The sequence below is a fragment of the Antennarius striatus genome, chromosome 5 (assembly GCF_040054535.1).
Source record: "Antennarius striatus isolate MH-2024 chromosome 5, ASM4005453v1, whole genome shotgun sequence".
NCBI lineage: Eukaryota > Metazoa > Chordata > Actinopteri > Lophiiformes > Antennariidae > Antennarius > Antennarius striatus.
The window spans coordinates 24,534,087-24,556,465 of record NC_090780.1 but is presented as its reverse complement, the minus strand read 5'-3'; the positions used below and the strand labels follow the sequence as shown (position 1 = coordinate 24,556,465).

The window sequence follows — 22,379 nt, the reverse complement described above, 5'->3', positions numbered from 1 at the left end:
TACTGTGTATATATTATATAAGGTTGGAGCTGAAATTGATGACGTCCCCTGTAACAACAGGAGTAGACGGAAATCAAACTTGTGAAATGTGAATTAATTATAATGGTATAACTTGAAATATTCTCCTAATGAACTGATGGCTATTTGGTTTGATGATGTAATTGTTATTGAAGGTCTGCAGACTGTGTGTGAAATAATCTCATTCATTGCTTTTGTGCTGTTTGGCGTTATGTTTGTTCATGAATTGAGTACATTTAAATATTTATTTTAGGAAATTAATAAATTCAGCTACGATAAACTCCGCTTCAATCGAAAGAATCGGAAGATTTAATACTTTTTTAAAAGAAGACGGAGGAATTGTTTCCTTTAGCTTTGGTTCGATTCATCATCGGTTTTAATGTAATGAGGGAGGATGAAGAGAAAGGACATTTTAAATTAGAATATAAGATGTAATTATTTCAGTTAGTATTTTTCTTTCAAAAAGTGTTGAATTTAATTATGTATTTTCAATTTTTTTATTTTTTTTTATATACTCCATTAATCCTTAAGGGGAAATTGATGTAAAATACATCACAGGTTTGACCAGAACAACCTTTTTTGTCAGACCAGGTACCATCCAATCACAGCTCAGTTAAACTAGCCAATTAGAAGACAGCAGGGCGGGGCTAGGCGGTGATGAATGAGGAGGCTCCGCCCCCTGCTCCTGTCCCGCTGCGGTTCACCTGAAACGTTCAGGTTCATCCAGGAGACCTCAGCTCTACCAGCTCCCGCCGCTCCCCAGGTAAAAAAAAAACCTCTCTGTTCTTTTATTTAACATGATTTTAGATGTGTTGACGTCATTTAACAAAATTAAATCATTATAGAAAACAAATCAGCTGATTTTACACACTTGACGTCTCCTGGTGTTCAGTCTTCATGAATAATTACAGGATGGTTAAATGTTTGGTTTTTAAAATCGATTAAGAGTCACTAAATGAGTAACTGAACCTGAAACAGCCTGGAAATAAACAAGCAAATGGATTCTATTTAAATTTCTATTTAAAGTTTCCAGAATTTGTTTTTTTTCTACTTTCTAAAATAAATGAAAAGTTAGAATAATTTATTTTAAGATGTGGATGTGAAATATATTTTCTTCATGATAAAAAAAAATCTCACTGTCAGTTTCATTTGTTTTCTATTACACCGATTTTTATTTGAAAGTGTTGGATGCACATTTGTCCATTTCAACAAATGGGTTTTTGGTTTTTTTTGAAGGTCACAGTATTTTTAAAATCTTTTAAAAAGCAAAGATAATAAAATGACCCAGTTCGCGTCCAATCAGGGAATCAGACACTCTCCTGTCCACAGACACAAGGAGCGATGGCCGGGGAGATTAACCAACCGCTGCTGCTCACTTCTTCTAATCCTCTAGTCTTTTCTAGACTTATGTTACTGATAGGTACAAGTGAGCTTTACAGGGGGGGCTGACCTCCATCGTGGACGGGAACGTTTTTATGTAACCAGAACACGGGTTCGCGTCTTAAAAGATCATAGAACAGTGAAAGGTCAGAGTTTACATGTGCCCAAGAATGTTTGAACGCTGATGGTCGTCCGTCGTTGCTTCTCCAGGAGTCTACGGCAACGTCAGAGCCAAGATGGGGCGGAAGGAGATCATCTGCAGCTGGAAGAAAAGCGTCAGTAACATCAAGGACGTGTTCGACTTCAAGGGGAAGATGGGATCGTAAGTATCGCCGCTGGTCGCTACGGAAACGGTTTATCAGCGTGTCACCTGGAGAGATACAGGACAGCATCATGAACATCTATGTTATAACTGCATTTGTCTTTCCGTAAGGTAGTTTGTGGGTACGCCTGTGACTAAGACCGTAGATCAAAGACCGTAGATCAAAGACTGTAGATCAAAGACCATAGCTCAAAGACCGTAGATCAAATTGCAGACTGTGTGACGTAACAGAACCGTCGTCCGTCCATCAGTCCATTTACTGTACAAGCCTATCCCAGCTGTCTAGGGGCGTAAGGGGACACTCCGGGTGCGACGCCAGTGCACCGCAGAGCCACATAGAGACAAACAACCACACACACACACACACACACACACACACACACACACACACACACACACACACACACACACACACACACACACACACACACACACACACACACACACACACACACACACACACACACACACACACCTACGGGGAATTTGAAGCCGGCCAATTCAACTGAAATGCATGTTTTTGGAGGTGGGAGGGAGTCGACTGCTATCTGTTACCCGCAGCTCAGATTAGCCTGCAGGATGAGGATAATCCCTTTCATTACCTCCCAGTAAGCGGTTTCATCAATGGAGCCTTCTACCCTGAACCAATCATTAATGAACACCTTGATCACATGATTTTATCGCAGTTTCTGCCAAATCTTGGAGTTTAATTAGATGTAAAGATCCTGACGTTAGTTGTTAATGGAATTAAACAGCTAAAGGTTCAGTCCAGCAGACAGTTAGGGTCAAATGAAAGATGATCCATACAAGATCATCTTTTATTTGACCCTACTTGTTTTTTGCCTCCCAGAATGAATCAATCATGTGTTTTTAAAAAATTATTTTAACCTCAGTAATTTAATCTACATGGGAAAACATTTGGTGCAAACCAGCATTCATGTTCAGCGCCCTAAAACCCCTACAGGGCACTAAAATAAGTCTGTCCTGCTCAGAAAAGCAGCGTTTCTGTGGATGTTCTGGGTCCTGACCGGCTTCAGGCACCTGTTCCACAGGTCAGGACTAATAATAAGTGTTCAGTTAATGGTTAAAGGCTGAAAGCTGCTTAAAGCACTCCATCCTCCGGCTGGCTGTGAATGAATCAGGCCTGACGGTGACGTCAGAGCAGCAGGGAACATCCTAGCCTCACTTCAAGAGGATTAGGAGTCTGCATGAAGGCAGGTTGTGTAACCAGATGCAGGTGTGGCTCACGGAAGCATCGAAACGTGTCCAAATCGCACGTATGGTGGTGCGTTCAGGTTTTTAGTCAATGTGGGAAATAAAAAAGACTCCAATATCTCCATTATTTCAGTGTTTTGTTCTCCATTGGTCTCATGGTCCACCTCTCTAATGTCCGTCTGTCCTCGTCGTGTCTGCAGGGGGTCGTTCTCAGAAGTCTTCATGGTCAGAGAGAAGAGTACGGGGAAGCTGTTCGCCCTGAAATGCCTGAAGAAGAAACACCTCGCCCACAGCAACCTGGAGAACGAGATCAATGTCCTGAGAAGGTCTGATGTTCTCCAATCAATCCTTGAACTGTTTCTTTAGATCAGAAGGAGAGCAAACTGGACCGCTTCAGCCACGTTAGCGCGTTAGCTGTGTCCAAACATGCGGTTTGTCTCTATTCCAGGATAAAACATGACAACGTGGTGGGACTGGAGGATTTCTACGAGACCCGAACCCACTACTACCTGCTCATGCAGCTGTACGTATTGATTAAGTATTGATCGATGCTATTAAAGTTCAGACAGGTTGTGGAACACTGATGGTTTTTGCTCTGGTGCTCCTGTCCACAGGGTGTCAGGGGGGGAGCTGTTTGATCGAATCTTAGACAGGGGGGTCTACACAGAGAGGGACGCCAGCAAGGTGATCAAACAGGTGCTGCAGGCGGTCAGCTACCTGCACGAGAACAGCATCGTCCACCGGGACCTGAAGGTAACACGGACGCAAGGTGATAGGGTCAAATTATATTTGTTTGAGTCATGAAGTTTGAATGCTAACTGTGGTGTAAGCTTTTAGCGCATCCACAATTTCTGCCCGGTTTAGATTTTCTTTCCTGGAAAAAAAAAGAAAGAAAAAGAAAAATCTCAGATGTTTGGATATAATTTGCTAGAAGACTCATAAAATCGTACTTGAGCTTGAAAAATTACGTTTTATTGCTTTAAATGTTAAATGTTGTGAATGTTCTAAAATTAAACAATTCTTAGCTCCAGTCTTAACACTTTCCATGGAACGACCCATTCACACTTCCCTTTAAAGGGTTAGGGGTTTAGGTTCCTCCCCTTCCTCCTGGGCGTCATGGTAACAGGTTGTGTTGTTTCTGCCTCCAATCAGCCGGAGAACCTGCTGTACTTCAGCACCGACGAGAATTCTAAGATCATGGTCAGCGACTTTGGTCTGTCCAAGACGCTGGAGCACGGCGTGATGTCCACCGCCTGCGGGACGCCGGGATACGTGGGTGCGTTGCTAGGCAACCTTAGTCCAGCATCCTGTTCTCTACAGACATGACATCAGCGTGGTAACCTCAGATGTTTAAATCCTATTGGTCTTAACGGAGCCTCTTTCCTCCCCCTGCAGCCCCTGAGGTTCTGGCCCAGAGACCCTACAGCAAGGCGGTGGACTGCTGGTCCATCGGCGTCATCGCCTACATCCTGTAAGTCCTGGTAACGGTTCCCCGTGTCACCGTTAGTAACGGCGTCCTCTGATCCCGGTTCTTATCGTTCTCCAGGCTCTGCGGTTACCCTCCATTCTTTGAAGACAACGAGACGCGCCTGTTTTCAAAGATCATGAGAGCCGAGTACAGCTTTCATTCCCCGTTCTGGGACGACGTCTCGGACTCAGGTCTGGAAAAAAGCAGAAAATCAGTATCCATTAAGGAAAATCCAGAAAAAATTGTTCATCGGTAACTCATTTTTGGAGGACTTAAACCTGTGTATTCATGTCACCGATGCCCTGACACCTTGTTTTAAATCCAGTAGCCTCAATGTAGCAGCCAAACCCCAACCGACTGTCCTGTTAAAGGGGAGCGATGTCAGAACGTTGTGTTCTGTTATCAGATTAGCTTATTAGCTTTAAATATTCCTGTAAAGTCCAACGACTCGGTTCATCAATCGCCTCAAGAGATCTAAATTTTGCTTCAGTTGTTTCATGTCTTTACTCAGCGTTAGCTCAGTGTAGACCAGTCCCAGTTTAACCCAGTATAGACCCGTCCCAGTTTGACCCAGTATAGACCCGTCCCAGTTTAACCCAGTATAGACCTGTCCCAAACCCAGTATAGACCTGCCCCAAACCCAGTATAGACGTTGTCCGTTTTGTCTCAACAGCCAAAGACTTCATCAGGAACATGATGGAGAAGAACCCCAGCAAACGCTTCCTCACAGAGCAGGCCCTCAGACACCCCTGGTTAGTGTGTGACACACACACACGTACACACACACGTACACACACACACACGTACACACACACACACACAGTGTGTTGTTTGTGCTTAACTGGTTTCTCTGGTTTGATGCAGGATTGCTGGGAACACGGCCAAAGATCTCGACATTTGTCATTCAGTCTGTGAACAGATGGAGAGAAACTTTGCCAGATCCAAATGGAAGGTGGGGGCTATGTCCAGCTGATGGATCCATTTACATTTAAATGTTTTTCCTGGTCAAGTGGTTCTCATGATGAGGGTCTAGCTAACATGGAGCTGCTGCTTATAGTGAGTGGCCAAAGGTCAAACAACATGGAAGCTAAGGAGATGTCAGATGCTGTGAAGTCTGTTTGACCCTGAACAGGAAGATGATATTTATAAAAACGAAGAACCTCAAAATACAAGTTGAATCTTTTCTGTGACTGAATTAGGATGAATAATTATATATTTAAGTTATGTAAACAATGATAAAGAATGAAAAGAAACACAAAAGTCATGAGAACACACGAGCTACGTCTTTACTCCACCAACGAGAACGAGATCCGGTCTCACTGATGTCGTATCCATCCGCCAACAGGTGGTGGTGGCTCAAATCTCAAATAACTTGTATCTTGAGGTCCTACTGTAATTACATGAGGAGTCTCCACATTGTACACCTGTACCAATCCATGCTAATCCATGCTAATCTATGCCAATCCATGCTAACTATCCTTCTCTGAACGTTTCAAACAGCAAGCCTTCAACGCAGCCACTGCCATCCACCACATGAAGAAGCTGCAGGTTTCCCAGAGCGAACCCGCCCCCTCGCCTTCCTCCACGCCCCGCATCATCATACATTCCTCCTCCCAGAACCACCTGGAGACGCAGACGCCCCTCCTCCACGACGGGGCCGACGCCCTCGACCCCAACGGGAACCCCGTTCACGCCTTCGGTCCCCCAGAAGGCAGGAACGTATTCCAGCCTCTGAGATCCAGCCACAGCGAACCCGGCAACGGGCTGAACGCTGAGGAGACACGAGAGGTCAATCACTTCCTGCCCGACATGGACGCCCCCTTCAGGCCGTCCAAAAGGTGCAGGAAAAAAGAAAAGCCCTCATTTTCACCAGGTCTTCCTTCTCCTCACAGTTGTTTTATCCTCATGATTCCTGCTCTGGATGTTTTGCAGTCTGGACGCTGTGGCCCAGAGGAAAGACCAGTCGCTCCAGTCCGGGGTGTGTTCTGTCATGTGATTGGCCGTCGAGACAGAGGTAAACCTCATCTTCCTCAGTCAGAACTCCAAACACGATAAAGACACCTTTACTCAATGATTTCTTGTGTTCGTAGGCGGAGGGCAGCGAGGTGCATCGACACGTCGGACTAGACAGGAAGAGAGTCTCTGCGCACTGTTGTCCCGACATTTATTGTATTAACTATTGTATATTACTGTACACGTGTTAAAATGTATTTATTTTAACAAATCAGACTTTTAAGTGTACAAAAATGTTTTGTTTTTTTTTACTTCAAATGCAGTTAAATGAATCTGAAAAGCTCAAAACCCAAACCCAGACATTCAGTGTTTGGACCATCCAGTAGCTGCAGCGTCTGGAGGCATGTGGACTATTTCCCTTTAGCAAAATTAAAAGTCAAACGTCCCACAAACAAGACAGAAAACTCACATTTGTATTGAGATTAATCCACCAGCTGGTCGCTACACAGCTGGACTCATGAAGTGCCAGAAGACGCCGCCAACACTCGTAGTGACCCATTTACTTTTGTACTATTTTCTCAATAAATGCATAGTAACCAGCGTTCCTGCTTCTTCTTCTGTGGTGCTGCGGCTCTATGTTAACTATTCCCATCATGCTTGAAGACTGTTTTTGTTCATCAAGAGTTTTTTTTTATTTAAATACTATATTTTATGCACAAACAGACACAAAACAGACAAATAAATAATGTGACATCCACCCTTCCTGTACTTCTGTCAAAACAAACGACTCTTTGTCGACTCTTGAAGGTTTTTTTAGATAAAAAGGTATAAAAAAGAGGAATTATACAGATCAACATAATGTTTATGGACAGACGTTTGATATGTACTGGAACCGTCGTTAAAAAAAACAAAGATTCATTCTCGCTAATGCTAAAAGTACTCAAGGTTTTTTTTTTAAGACACATGAGGCAATAGATTCCTACATTTCCCACAAGTCTTTGGTGTTAGAGCGAACTCCAGAGCTATATAGACTTCTCCTTTTATGGAGTGATGACATCATCATGCTCGGGGATGGGTGGGGGAGGGGGCGTGGCTCTCAGCCCTGGCAGGTGCTGTGGTCCTTGGCTTTCTTTCGAAGTTCTGCCAAAAGCTCTTTAACCTTCGCATCAAGTCCGTCGAGCTTCACCGACTTCTGGAGGATTTCGTCCTGCAGCTTCTTGAGAGAATCACCTTTACCTGGAAGACGACGACGTCATTAACAGAAGATCCCAAGACCGTAGGTAAACCTCGGCTAACAACGTTAATCAGTTCCAGGTGACGCGACATAAGTCGAATCCAGGCCCAACTGAAGATAACCTGGTTCTGTACTGTATTTATGAATACGTTTTCGATAATATTTGGTTAATATGAATCTATTTTAAGCTTTTATTTTTTAATATCGTACAGAAAAAACGTCTTTGTCTCGTCTTCAGCTGCTTCTTCCTCATTGTGGGTCGCAGGGGTTGCTACTGGGTAATAATATTGTACAGTAACATAATATTCTGTGCTTTTAATAGTTTAGTAATTATTTTATGATTACGGTATTTCTGGCAGACAGACATAAAGTGGAGGAGAATGACGTAAACTTAATCATTTTTTGATGTAACTCGAAAACCAAGGCTTACCGGTAGGTATTCACCAACTGGCTGTTAAACCTGCTTTTCATGGTGCTGATGTAACACCTTTGCAGTCGCGTGTCTAAAATCAGCATTTGTATTTCTAAGAGCTAATAGAGGAATATTCAGGTATCTCTGAAAAGGCTTCACCTTCCAGAGCCTTCAGCATGGTGTCGGTGCTGTTGGCCAGATTTCCAGCGTCCTTATGGAGCTTCACCAGTCGATCCCCAACAGATCCCGCCGCTCCACCTGGGACACTGGGTGGAGCCGCGTCTTTAAGACCTTTCAGCATCTTCTCCAAAGACATCATCTCCTACAAACAAAAGCAGGGCTTTGTAGCAATGGATTTATAAAGACGCAGGTGTGAGAGTTGGTTTGGAGCCCCAGGATCCAAAACGGATTCGAAAAGTAGCAACTTTGACCCTTTTAGGACCGCGTTGCTTCTGAAAACTTATAATTATAAGCCATAAAAAGTTGATTAAAGCTGATTTGCATTTTTAAAACGATAAAACAACATGGTTTTTTTAAGTCATTGAGGAAAACACTGCTGCATCAGCTCATTTGAATATTTCCATCAAACTTCCCTCACCTCATCTGCAAGATCTGCTTCATCTAAGGCGTCGTCTGCATCGTCCTGCGCGTCCTTCGCCAGCTGGTCGGCGCTGTTCAGCAGGTTCCTGAGCTCGTCCAGTTTAGGTTTCATTGGTCGTATCAGCGTGGAAACATCATCCAGGGCCTTCTCTGCTGGCCTCAGCTGGTCTGCAACCTGCACAAAGGGAGGAAACTCAGTCGGGCGTGGCACCTAGCGACAACCGCTGTTTGACGTATGGTTGCTACCTTTGTAAAGTTGTCGTTCAGGTTGTCCGTCAGATCTACGCTGTCCTGAAGCCTGTCCTGGACATCGTTGAGGGAGTCCTCTAGAGAACGTAAGTCTGATGGTATCTTGTCCACATTGCCTTTGGCGATCAGTGCAGTGTCTCTGAGAATGAGCAAGAATTTAACATCACTGTGACATCATCATCATCAGGATAGAACCTCGCAGAGAGATAGGATTCCCAACGTTAGTCTGGTCCTGGGGGGTAAGGCCCACCTGGCATTCTGGGCCTCTTTCAGCAGTTTCTTGGCAGTATCCAGCTGTGGTTTGGCCTTGTTCAGGACGTCCGAGCTGTCAGCAATGTCTGCTGCCAGATCCTTCAGCTCCTGCAACTTGTTCTTCAGAGCAGACACACCGAGAGGCAGTTTGGCCTTCAGGATCCAGTCGCCGAGGTCCTGGATGTAAGTCAGGTTGGAGGTCGGGTCTGTGCAGAAGCAGGAAAAATTGGAGCGATAAACCAGACCGAAGCTGAAACCCCACCCTTTTCGCTGGAACAACCTTTACCTGACAGGTAATTTTGCAGCTCCGTCACAACATCACGCGCCTCCTTTAGGTCCTCCTCCAGATCGTTTCTGGTCTGTTTCATCTTATTGGACAGTTTCTCTGCAGACTGTCGCACCTCATTGGTCTTGTCTTGTGTTTGCTGCAGCTGTAATGAAATGACTTGTAACTAGCCATACTTTTGTTCGGTATCCGAGATAACGGTGACATTGGGGTGGGTGTGCACCTTCTCTGCAGCTTCTGTGATCTTCCTGCTAAGCTTGGCCAGTCGGTCTTTCACATTCTTAGCGTCAGAGTCAGCCTTCTTCCCCAGAGGCAGGGCGCCAACACACCTCTGCCCCGCCTTGCAAGGTGGGGTTCCCTCTGGCGGACACAGCTTTCCACCCTCACACTGGAGGGGGGTACAGGGTTCGGAGCGACCGCTGCCACACACCTGTAAGGTTACAGCATTGGGTTTAACCCATTCTAACCCAGTATCCTCATTTGAGGACGGCCTATATTTCTTTTTTTACTTCATATAAAGGAGTTTTGGAAGTTCCAACATGTTTTTATTCCCATTTTATGCAAATGTTCTGAAAATTATTGCAAAAATCTAAAGATTGTTAACTTAGGTTAAAATGAGTTAACCGCTATGGTCTAGTGTCTAGACAGTTAACAGATGGCAAGAACTGTAAATTACTGTGTTTCACAAAGATGACATTGCTATAGCAACCACTAGCCTGAATTAGCCTTAACCCTACCTTAACCATAACTTTAACCCTAAACCTAACCCAAACACAGATTTGTGGAAGGATTATGGTTAGGGTGAATGTTTGAAGGTTTGCATCACTTTATTTGGATTTTGTGTGAACAAACCAAAATGATTGATGGTTTTTTTTTACAAGAGTTCTTTTGTTTTTAATAAAACATTCAAAGAAGATTCTCCTCATGTCGCACTTAAACAAACAGTTGAGACAAACATGGAAGAAGTAAGGAAGTCTGGTGTCTACCTGTTTGGCGACAGGAGTGAGGTCTGGTCGCGAAGCCATGTTCCGTTTCAGCTGGTCCAGGTCTCTGGTGTTGGCCGGCTGTACCTGGCTCTGACGGTTCCGAGTCTCTTCTCTGATATCCGCTGATTCCTGCACCTTGTCCTCGCTGTCGTCCACTTTGTTTGCTGCATCTTTCGACTCATTATAAGCTTTCCGGATGGCAGAGAGAGCTTCTGAAGAGTGGAGGTGCACAACAACGTCAGGAAATGTTTACAGAATATTTACCACTGCAGTGACGGGTGTGTCTTTGTTTAAGACCTGTATTGTTGGAACCATCAAAGTTGTCCAGTGCAGTCTTCTTGGCCTTGGTCTCTACAGTGAGGCGGTCCAGTTGATCCTGTAGTCTGTCCAGCTCTGAGTCCAAACCGGGAGTTTTTGCCAGGAATGGAAGCTGATTGTTAACCTTGTCCACCTGGTCCCTGTGATTCACAAACAACAGTTAGATTAATGTGACAACATCTTCTATATTCAAGCAGTAAAGACTCAAAGTTTTGACTCATCAGTCTCTCACCTGAGCTGGTCGAGTTGTGACATGGCATCATCCACCTGGCTGGTTGTATTGGGCGGAAGGGAAATGGACTTCCTGAGCTGATCCAGGATCACCTCCAGGTCACGGATGCGAGGTCCAAAGCCTTTAAGATCATCAGCGCCTCCTGGGCGAGTGGGGAGTCCAGACGAGAGTCTGTCCAGAGCCAAGCTGAGGTTCTGCCTCCGGGCGTCCAGGGTGAAGAAGCAGGAGGGGCAAGTCTCACAGGTAGGGAAGGAGTCACAATGACCACGACTGCAGGAGTCACATCGGAGCCCAGTGACGCCTGGCCGACATAGACACGCCCCTGTCTGCTTGTCGCAGACTTGTGGAAGAGTTCCTTCAACGTCACAGCGGCACCCTGCAGAGAAACAGAGTCAGAAACACATTGATAGCTACAGGTGGACGGGTTTCAGTAAGAGTTAGAGAATATTGACCAACCAATAGCACCTAAACAAATGCAACCCCCAACAATAAATGTGTGATGTCACTCACGTCGACAGCCTAGGAGAAGGTCTCCGTAAGAATTGTCTGGACATTCAGTACATGTCCGCCCCCCGAAATTTGGTTTGCACTCACACTGACCCGTCAACTGGAAAGACACGTATGATTTTAGCACCGTTAACAAGTAAAAACACAACCAGAGGTGCAGCTCAAATGAGCTCAAATGAGCCAATCACTGACAAGGCTTACCTGGTCACAGGTATCACTGTACGAGTTGGTGGGGTCACACCCACAGAGTTCACAGCGTTCTGACAGGAAAGGCTTCCAGTAGCCGTCGGAGCACTTGTCACATTTAAGGCCGTGGAAGCGGAAGCGACAGGGACACTGGCCGGTCAGCGGGTCACAGAGGTCCGTCAGAGACCCGTCTGGAGAACAGGAACATTCTGGAAAGTGAGCAAACATCAGTTACAGAGAAGCTCTGGATGTCGTCAGGGCCCACAGCTAGCAGGTCGTAGCAGCCGCTAGTGGGTCCTTGTTGTGTTTTTACTGTAATCCTTATTATTTGTGCAGCTTTGCTAATTCTTTACATATTTCAAAATTACATCTTGCTACAGGTAATTCAATAGTCTGGTAAGTACTGTCTCTTTAGGAGGGAGGTGTGCTGATAGTCATGTGACCACTGTGACCAGTCATAAGGAAGCAGTTTCACTACACTTGGTGTCAACCTAATCTGCAGCCAATCAGTAAGTCTTTGCATTTCGCTGTTTGTCTGCTTTATGCTGTATGTTGTATGTTGACACCATCTGCTACTGCACTGTGTTTGCATCTGCTTCCTGTTTGTATAAGTTGCAGATGACATCATGACATTTTGATGTCATTTTGGTAGAATTCTAACAGTTTGGTTCCTCATAAAGGCAAAAGTTTTGAAACATGCTAGGCCGTGTGATGTGAAGCTAACACTTGGACTCGTCTTGGCCATCTCATTCATTTCCATCACTGTTTTCTTCAGTTTTACAAATGTTTGTTCGGTCCGAATTGCAAGCTGTACTTCCTGGTTTATGGGAGCTGTAGTCTCTATTGTTGAAGGACTGAATACACCCCTCGCATTGACTTGTTGATGAATTATCATTTATAGTTTTATTTATATAGGAAATATTCATGAGATAAATTATATTTGGTATGAATTATTATACATTTAAATATATTTAATGCTTATCATATATATGAAAGTTTGTTGATGCTTTTTGTGATGAAATGTTTCATGTTGTTGCTTATTATTATTATTATTGTGATTTTTTCATAAAAATGAAACATTGCATTTGTCAAAATGCTAGCCCCACTATTTCAATTGCTACTGCTGCTTTTGCGAAAGAAAAATGAAACAAACAAAAGTGGAATTTGTGAGTAATGTCCTTGGTACACCGGGTTACTCTGACTTACTGGAGCAGCCCAGGGGGTTGGAGGCACTCAAACCGTAGTAGCCTTCCTTACAGCGGTCGCATCGAGGGCCTTCCACGTTGTCTTTGCACTGACATACGACTGTGTTTTCGTCACACTGGCCCCCGTTCACCGACCCCTCGGCGCTGCAGATACAACCTGGAAACACCGTCACAGATCCACCTTAGAATATTTAACAGAGATGCTGGACGCCACATTTCCTGATGGTGCACTCACCAATGCAGGCATCAGGACGGTTCATTTGGCTTTGAGGGTTCGGCCGGTAGCCCGGGGCGCACTGCTCACACTTGGGTCCTGTAGTGTGGTGCATACAATCCTGACACACCCCTCCGCTCCTCTGCCCACTGGCTTCGTACACCGCCTGATCGAACTGGCAGCGATCGGCATGGTTGTTACACTCACAGCCTGGGCAGAGGGTTAAAGGTCAGTTCAGGGGAGAAAGTTGCTTTTTACCACATTAACTTCATCGATATTTGTCGTTATTTGCATATTATCCTCCTGATGGTAGAGGGACCAGTAGCGGGTACAGGTGATGCCTTACGTTGGCAGGTGTGGGTGTTGCCCTCTTCTGCAGGTCTCCAGGGCAAATCATTGTAGAGGTCAGCACAGCGCTCACAGTTCACACCTGCTGTGTTATGCTGGCAGTCACACTGAGGACTCACCTGCAGAGAGATGGGCAGAAATTGATAATGGGACGATCTATTAAAGGGTGGATGTGATCAATACGTGATCTGTATGGTACCGGTTCCTTCAAATAGAAAGCTAGAAGAAGTTTTCTATCAAACCGACTTGGTTTTTGGTGACAGAACGGGTCATACACAGATTCCGAGATATTCAGCCAGGTTGAGGAAGGAGGTACTGCTACCACACAAACCTCCAAACATCTGCATACCTGCACGCCGTTGGTCGGGTTGTTTGTCGTCTCTGGCAGGCATCGGTTGGCGTGTCCGTGGCACATGCAGCTGCCCATTACCTTCATCTCTTTGAGGGCGAAAAATCTACTGAGAGCTCTTCCTGGTAGACGCGGCACGTCCCCGAGTCCAGTCATTCTCACCCTCAGCCCCGTTAACCCTGACACATCTGTGGAGGAGACGGCGTCAGTCTAGGGTTACAACCTTTAAATGAGCCGTGCCAAACCCTTCCGGGGTCTTACCCTCGATCTTCTTGCTTCTAGGTGTTAGGACGTTAGCGTACTGACTCAAAGGACTGAACTGGAACTGGAGAAGCAAAGGCATGATTACAAATGTCTCAATGTCTTTAACATATTGGTAAGAGTTAATGACAGGAAGGCAAAAACCTAAATTATGAAGACAAGAAACAAATAAGTGCGCAAGACTTTCTGAATATTAACACAATCAAACACGATGGCATTATTAAATGATTGAATTTCCAATGATCAGTCAGTTGGTGCTCACTGTCTGATCCTGGTATGGATTTGCTCCGGTTGGGGGCAGTGGGTGGCAGTATGTATCGTTCACGGTGACTGGGACCGTCCTGGGAACACCGGGAAAGGTTTCCTGACAGTCCGTAGACAAGTAGAGAACAGGCTGCCAAGTCTTTCCCTTATCCAGAGTCTTCTCTATGATAAAGTCATTGGGATGAGGACCCTGCAAAGGAAGATGAATACAGGATTCCAGGGTTCAAATCATACATCTGGACCGGTTTTATGAACCGTCAGATTACACTCAAGACAACAGACCTTGAAGATGAGCGCCAGGTTGTCCAGCTGGAACAGGTCGTCGAGGTCCAACTCCAGAGTGACTGGGCTCACCTCTAGGAGAAACCAGCAGAGCAGAATTCCCACCAGGGTCACCAGGGTCATCTTTTTTTAGGATAACTACCACTAACAAACTATGGAATTTTCCTTGAGAATAAAAAAGCCTCTGTCAGTCTCTCAGTCCCCCTCTCTCTATCTCTCTATCTCTATCAATCTCTATCTCTACCCCTATCTCTCTCTCTCCCTCTCTGTACATAAATATATATATAAATCTATCATGATCAAATCATCTTGAGATCACAGCTTTCACATTTTGTGACTTTATGGGCTTTAAGTGCTTCGAAGGGTCTGTTGATTTTATAAATAAAGGTTGATTTAGTGACATCAGGAGGGTTACACAAAAGCTACATGACGTGTTTCCATGACAATCAAGAAGGAAAGAACCTGTTAGATCTGGTGCAGTTCTGGAAAGAAATTGTTAATCTGGCTCTGCCACATTTACCGACATAGACTGTGGGTAGAGGTTATTTTAAAGGTAATCAGCTGGTGAACACCTGATTGTCCATGTGATTTTATATCCTGCCACTAGGTGGCACTGTTCAGAACACTTTAGTGTGTAGCACAGAACACATTTCCTTTTATATCCACCTTTCCTGGACTGCCACCATCTGTTAGGTGCAGAACTGGACAGGACATCTTGGACAGTATGGGCCAGTGGACTCTTTGGGTTCCTGGAGTCACATGGACAACACTTCATCCTCCTCTGAAACACAACCAACAACAAGTAATACTGTTAATAGTGCTGTTAATATCATCTATCAATGTTTGTGTGTTCATGCTACTGTGAGTGCCAAGTGTTCTGGACTAACCCATGGACCCGGGAGCAACTTTCACATTTACCTTCCAGCTTCCTGCTGAGTCTTTGCCAGCTGAAGATAAAACGTGTTGCCCAGCAGGTCTCAGCAAAAAATCAATGCGTCTCCAATGATATTTTCAGCTTTGCTTTGTCTCACTGATGTTTTGAAATAGCAGGTCAACAACCCAGGGGGTAAACTTTGTCCCGGTAACACAAATACTGGACTTGCCAAAGCCCTCCATGTCAGACATTATAGACTATTGAGAAACACTAAACCAGATGACTTTCAATCTGAAGACTGAAGGTTGTGTCCCGCGATAAGATTTCATTTCATCAGATGAAAATCTGTTCATGTGGTTAGATTTAGATAGCAAAATAAAAACAAACATACTCGGTTATTTTTAGATTCCGAAAAACACTTGACTGCGTTTAGATAACCAAAATGTTTAGTTGTAAGCAACTAAAATACTAGATTATATAATGAGGTTATATTAAAGTCGTAAACTAATAGGTTAGTTTCAGCGACATGTAGAGCAGGTGTAGATCAAGTATGGATCAGGTTTAGATTACGTTTGGATTGGGTTTGGATCGGGTTTGGATCGGGTTTGAATTATGCTGAAATCAGATTTGGATCAAGTTTGCATCAGGATTAGATCAGATTTAGACATGGTTTGAATCAGGTTTAACACAGGTTTAGCTCAGGTTTAGAACAGGTTTGAATCAGGTTTAGATCAGATTTGGACCAGATTTAGATCCGTTAGCTTTCTGGAAGAAACCGTCAAGGCCGATTTCTCCAATGAGCAATACAGATGAGGAAGAGGAGGAATCCCTAACCTTCATGAATAGATTTCTGTAGACCAACAGGGATCATGTAGAAAACAAACCTCAATCCCAAAAAGAATTCAGACCATTTGAACCAACACAATGTAAACACACACACGTAACGGAGATATTAAATGTGATAATGATCAAACAGTTGTTACAATAATCAATTTTTATCGCTCCAGCACTGATCAACTTTGTGCTACTGAGGGCCTGAAGGCAGCCATCAATATTTACCTACCCCCCCAACCCCCCCATGCTGCCGCTCTGACTCCGAGACCCTGGCAAAATTCCCTGTGGGGAAAAGTTTCCTCTGGGGAAGATTACTTCCACCTGTTTACTAAACAGGAGAGACAAACTAACAGCCATTGATCACACTGATCCCACTGATCACTCATTGATCACATTGATCATCTTTTAGGACTGATAGCGGTAAACCGATCGATTGGTTTGATTAATTAATCGGCACCAGTGGAGCTTCCAGCAGTCGATTCACTGTCTGAAAATATGGGAGCTAAATAATGACATATTATTGATGATCAGCACTTTGAATCTGACTTTTATTGATCCAGATTTGTTTACTGACATTATTTTTTTGCTGTCAACAGCTGCAGTTCATAAAATCAAGGATTTTTGATCTCTGACAGGGCCGATGTTTGTCCTGCTTTTATCTGTTGTTATTTTGGCCACAGTCTGCCACCTATATCACCCACAATGCATCACACCCTGGGGTAGAGACGATGCTCCATGCACGTCCCTTCCGTGGATGCATGGCTATTCATTTCTGTCAGATGTACCTACAACGATCCAATCACGCTTGGAGTCTTCACACAGACAGTAAATTATTGATAAGAATTATTGATAAGTGATGTAACTGTGTACACTGGATTTATTCCACACGCTGTGGACACTCACATCACAGAGATGATATCTGAGTCTGGCAAATCATTACCGATTACCGCTCAGTGCTAACGATGCTATAAATTAATAAGAAGCTACCAGAGAAATTAATCTTTAATCATTACTGATAGGAGCGAGTCTGATAAGGTAATAAACACACAGAAAAAAAAAAAAGTTTGAATAACCTGAGCCTGGCAAATAACCACAAAGCTTTTTTTGCTCTTCTACTGACACAAGCAGTTTCTTCCTTTCGTTATTATGCTAAATTAGGCTAATCTAATCCAGTTTTATTATTCAGAAGCAGGCTACATTTCCACATGTTGTTCGTTTACTTGATTTTTATTTGTTTTAGCTTGATTTCACTGAAACGATTGTGCAAATCTCAACTGTCAAACAACTGGGAAGAAGCACCGCTGATCCATAACCTCACATTTAATACTCCTGCCATAAATGTGCAAACCTTTTTCATGTTGCTAAACGGTGCCTGTTATCTAATCTCAGGTGAGAAACTAACAACGTCCTCAAAGGCTCAGGTGTGTTTTACTGGTAGATCCATCTAAACTTTATATGTGTGGGTAAAAGGTGATCCAACATGGCTTTTTCCTCCAACACAAGCATGAAATGGGCAGGAATGAGTTAAAAAAAAGTCAAAGGCTGAGCAAAACGATCAGTTTTACAATAGAAACAATGGGAATAAAAAAATAATCCAAAGGTAAAACGGTGCTTCCAAAGAAACTGCCACTCTTTTCCCCAACAGGCCTCAAACATTGTTTGGTTTTTGCTGTCTTTCGACTGGTGTTTGTCTCACCCTGAGGAACACTTGGTGGCAGGTGAGGTGAGGTTACACTTAGACAGGTGCTGCTAGGGGTTTGCCCGCTACCGGGCGTCATTCTACTACATTCACGCCGCCGTGCAGCGAAGCGTACCCAACAAGATTCGACTCGCCGTATCACTGACGCGTCCATCGTAACGCCGCTGGTCTTTGGTAGTCGTGCGTGAGTGTGTGTCAGCTGTGAGGTGTAGGTGAGTGTTCTGCCCCGCCCTGTCTGGATGGGGCGTGGCTCAGGTAGAAAAGGAGAGTGTTGATCAGTCGCTAACACGGGTATCCGTTGCCTGGGGCCGGCCCTGCACAAGCTGGAACGCCGGAGGTCGTGCGACATTGGCGTTCGCCAAAAGGTCGCTGAAGGTCTCTGAGACCAGGAGAGAGAAGATTCTCAGGTCTGATCAGACAAAGGTTGAACTCTTTGGCGTCTTGGCCTCTATAGTGAAGCATGCTGGGGGGATGTTGGTCAGAGGCATGAAGTGGGGGACGAGTCAGGACTGGGGAAGAGAGGAATAACTCCAGGAATAACTACAGGAACAGCCTGTACGGGCACTATAAAAAGTCTGTCCTGTGATTCTGGCAGCAGTAGAGACTCTTTTCTCCCATGTCTGACCAGGGTAAACCTTGTCAGGGGTCGGATCTTACTCAACAGGGGCCTTTGCCCCCCAGATGTTGACAGATATATTTCAAAATCAGCGTTTGAATCCAGTATTGGGGGTTTCAGCTGAGGCAGCAGAAACCTCTGAACCAAACCATGCATGTCCCCGGTGCCCACAGCTGGCCGGGTGCATGCTCTGGTTTATCTGGGATTTCACAAGTCCAGTATTTATACTGTACTGGAAACCAGGGGTGCCCAACCCCTGGGCAGCGGACCGGTACCGGCCCGTGAGTCAATCGGTACCGGTCCAGCAGAAAGAATACAGACCTTATTTTATTTCCGTTTTACTGAATTCTGAACAACATTTTGTCGACTGGATTCTCTCCTCCACATCTGTCTACGAGTCATGTTTGTGGAGATGCTTGCCTCGGTCACATGATACCTTCTTAAAGGGGCCACTCCGGCCGCTAACACAGAATACATTAGCGCTAAACCGAAAGCTAGAAAACCCAACAAAAACAAATTATTGTGCAACATTACGAGGACGCTGCTAATAAAGTTGATACACATTCGATTAATATATTCAGATAAAAGTTTTTATCCTAATCGTATCGTTTACTTTGACGCATTTATCCAGCAAACCTCAAAAGGTTGGGGACCTGTGCTTTAGAATCTCTCTTTCTCTTTACTGGTCTGTTTTTAGGAAATATTCAGATCCTTTTCTCGAGTTAAAGTACCGATAATTAAGGTAATTATAATCTGCTGCAGGAAAAGATTTTCTCACACACACAGAATCAGGTCTGATCACAGACGGAGGCTCGTATCACGTCTCCATCTGAGCAGAGATGAAGGTCCTTCAAACCTGGGTCCTCTTACCAGCTGGTAGGGGGTGCAGTAGACCTCGGACCCAGTGAGGCCACAGGTGGACGAGGCGTGAAGCTGCTGAGCCCGACCCAGCAGGAGGTCATTGTTGGGTGGGTAACAAGCCCCCCGAGAGCAGTCCATCTGGGCCTGAGACACGGCGGTGATGGCTGCCAGGAAACAAGACAGGAAATATGTCATCAGCGTGCCAGTATCTTCACATCACAGGCAGGACGGGTTTACCCCGGCTTACGTCGTATTGAGTCACGTTATCGATTATACGTCAGTTTTCAAAAGAAATACACAAAAAAAAAAAAAAATCAGGTTTACGTCATTTTAGCACAAAATCATTGACTACGACAAAAACAAAAACAAATTTCTTTCTTTGCAATTAATCAGAAATTTAAAATAGAAAATATTTTCTGAACTCTTGTGTAATCTGAACCTCTTTAAAACATCTGATTATGACATCTTGCCTCAGAATGATAGCATAGATTATAAGTCAGATCAGGAGATTCCATAAGTGAATCTGAAACTGGTTGGTATTTTTCTTAAATGTCCATAACAGACGTCAAAGCCAATGTGGGCCAATGACGTCATGGTTAGCAGCTCCTCAGACATGTGCCATCACGACCCAACATTCATGCAGTATGCAGGTTTTCATTCCATTCCCCTGCAGCAGCTCCTCTAACATGGAGTCTTCCTCAGAACAATCATCTGCTGCTGCAGCGTTCCACCGCGGGAAACCTGCAGACTGTCAGCTGATGGTCACGCCGAGGTCTGAATGCTCAGGAAGGTTGAAGGTGGAAGTTCCAGGAAGAGGAGGATGGTGTTTCAGAGAGAAACGAAACTGAAGATGAAGGAAATCTTACCAGCTATGAGGAGAAATAATCTCATCTTGTGGAAACTGGAAGAGACTGGAGAAGAATATCAATCCTTGGTCTGTATCTCCTGAGGGTGAAGCGACCAGCTATCTGCTCTATGTAAACGTGAGCTGCCTTATAACCAGCGTCTCACCTGGAAGGTATGATCCAGCGCTTGTCAGAGTCACACCCTTCACCGCCACTCCCTTCACGCCGTGATTCAACTCCCAGACAGGAAGACACCGAGGAGTCACCGGGACTGATGAGGAGCCGTGGAGCAACGCGTTCAGACAGAAAAGGGGTTTTAAATCCAGTTCCATAGGTTTTCATGTAATCATCTGCAACGACTGTACCTGTAGTACCTGGATCATTCTCATTGGCCGCAGCTCTGCTTTAGCTGCTAGCATGTTAGCAATTCTTTTGGTAGGTTTTCAAAGATGCACTTTGTTGACACCCTCAACAGCACAAGGAACCTCCTAATTACTGCATGCTAACAATGCTAGCATGCAGTACTTTGTCTGGACAGTTTGTGTGTTTTAGAAAAGAAATATCTGGTTGAGTTTTTCTTTATTAATACTGTTTTTAAACCATTTCTGTACTTTTTTAAAAGTAAATGTATGGAAGAGCCACAATGTACTGATTATTAAAGGATTTATGTACTTTGCATCAAATGCACCAGATGCATTACAGGTAAATATTTGGTATATATGACCATACAATCATATACCATATATATATATATATATAATATATATACACACACACGTAAATATACAGTATACAGTTTATTATTACATATGGAGAAGGCTCAACATGAATTAGCCTAGCTGAGCATCTATATACTACCAAACATACATAAATCTACAACTGTATCCATTTTCACAGTCTATGTAGTGCTATGTAGGTTGACTCTATAGTCTATAGAATGGTACACTGTGCTCTGTATGCATAGAGTATATGTTCAAGTACTAGCATGAAGTTGTCCAATGCCGCAGCAAAAGAGTAGAACACTTAAATTCCTCTAATGCTGAACAGGCGTGTCTCAACGAAGCCCAGCGATGTCTTTTTACACACAACATGGAAATATTTGTCTGTCCTGACGTCGAGGTAGAATATGTTTCTAGAACCCATTCACCAGGTTCCCTCCCCAGGCACAACGCGTGCCCTGTGGGACGCCTTCAGGCACCGTTCCGTGGATCATCACCCGTAGAGAAACGGTCGCCTCGGGCCAGCTGAACACACACCGTGTGTTTTCCTGCCTTCAGTGCAGACACACTGATTAATTCCAAGTACAGGGTGTGTCTCTTGACTCACACAACACACACAGGCCGATGTGTACACACAACTTCAGACAAGTGCTGTCACGACTTCCATGGTTCTAAAGAGTCACTGTGGTTGGGGTTCATTACTCGTTACAGTCACACGGAACCAAAGACGCTTTATTGTTGGAGTTATTTGTGTTCTAGTGTGTAAAAACCTTCCATGTGTACGCCCATCCCACGTCCAAACAGGGGCTTTGAGTTAAATAAAACTTGTTCAAATTCCAGCAGGGTGCATAAGGCATCAGAAAGTCTGCCCTCAGGGGTTGGAGAAAGGAAAAGGAAGTCAGGTGATCCTCCTTTACCTGGATCCACTCCAAAATCGTACACCTCCTACTTGCAATTATCAAGAGTGGAAAGAATTCTACACGGCGGCGCAGTGGGTAGCACTGTTACCTCACAGCAAGAAGGTTCTGGGTTCAATCCCTCACTGTACAGAGTCTGTATCTATCGAGTCTGTATGGGTTCTCTCAGGGTTCTCCTCGGGTTCTCCCACCTCCATAATCATGCAACTTAGGTACTGTAGGTGTGAGTGTGAGTGGTTGTTTGTCAATGTGTGACCCTGTAATGAGCTGGCGACTCATCCAGGGTGTATCCCACCTCAAGCTGGGACAGGTTCCAACAGACCTGTGACCCTCAAGGTGGATCAGAGTCTGGAGACAAGATAATATCGGTTGAATCCCTGAATCTCAATGTCTCTTTTTGTGAGAATCTGTCAGGGTAGATTTTTGTGCAATCCCTCAAACGACACACGACAGGAGAACTGTTCGTGTCCCTG

At 44.5% G+C, this 22,379-nt stretch overlaps 2 protein-coding genes across 2 annotated transcripts; one reads left to right on the top strand and one right to left on the bottom strand.

Annotated features, from left to right (window-relative positions):
• Positions 1-625: 625 nt before the first annotated feature.
• Positions 626-6,954, top strand: LOC137595764 (calcium/calmodulin-dependent protein kinase type 1D-like). The gene is made up of 13 exons (XM_068316034.1): positions 626-781; positions 1,609-1,720; positions 3,136-3,261; positions 3,384-3,458; positions 3,550-3,688; positions 4,088-4,211; positions 4,331-4,406; positions 4,482-4,594; positions 5,077-5,155; positions 5,268-5,355; positions 5,904-6,241; positions 6,336-6,417; positions 6,494-6,954. Exons 2-12 carry the CDS (start codon positions 1,635-1,637, stop codon positions 6,397-6,399), a joined length of 1,308 nt encoding a protein of 435 aa, XP_068172135.1. The 5' UTR covers positions 626-781; positions 1,609-1,634; the 3' UTR covers positions 6,400-6,417; positions 6,494-6,954.
• Positions 6,955-7,088: 134 nt separating this feature from the next.
• On the bottom strand, positions 7,089-20,904 carry LOC137595763 (laminin subunit beta-3-like). Its single transcript, XM_068316033.1, has 22 exons — positions 20,292-20,904; positions 19,435-19,589; positions 15,208-15,322; positions 14,542-14,615; positions 14,258-14,449; positions 13,996-14,059; positions 13,735-13,922; positions 13,384-13,504; positions 13,059-13,247; positions 12,825-12,980; positions 11,634-11,827; positions 11,436-11,532; positions 10,926-11,301; positions 10,673-10,833; positions 10,376-10,587; positions 9,613-9,819; positions 9,390-9,534; positions 9,102-9,309; positions 8,849-8,990; positions 8,601-8,777; positions 8,162-8,324; positions 7,089-7,592 (listed from the first exon to the last, which is right to left on the bottom strand). Exons 1-22 carry the CDS (start codon positions 20,314-20,316, stop codon positions 7,453-7,455), a joined length of 3,501 nt encoding a protein of 1,166 aa, XP_068172134.1. The 5' UTR covers positions 20,317-20,904; the 3' UTR covers positions 7,089-7,452.
• Positions 20,905-22,379: the final 1,475 nt, after the last annotated feature.

Excerpts from the sequence above, each read along its gene's own strand:
- LOC137595764 (XM_068316034.1), top strand. The coding sequence starts at position 1,635 with ATGGGGCGGAAGGAGATCATCTGCAGCTGGAAGAAAAGCGTCAGTAAC. Across the intron at positions 4,595-5,076 it reads GGACGACGTCTCGGACTCAG|CCAAAGACTTCATCAGGAAC; the intron begins GTCTGGAAAAAA and ends TTGTCTCAACAG. Across the intron at positions 5,356-5,903 it reads TTGCCAGATCCAAATGGAAG|CAAGCCTTCAACGCAGCCAC; the intron begins GTGGGGGCTATG and ends CGTTTCAAACAG.
- LOC137595763 (XM_068316033.1), bottom strand. The coding sequence starts at position 20,316 with ATGAGATTATTTCTCCTCATAGCTG. Across the intron at positions 14,060-14,257 it reads ATCCATACCAGGATCAGACA|TTCCAGTTCAGTCCTTTGAG; the intron begins GTGAGCACCAAC and ends TTGCTTCTCCAG. Across the intron at positions 11,302-11,435 it reads CCTTCTCCTAGGCTGTCGAC|GGTGCCGCTGTGACGTTGAA; the intron begins GTGAGTGACATC and ends GTTTCTCTGCAG.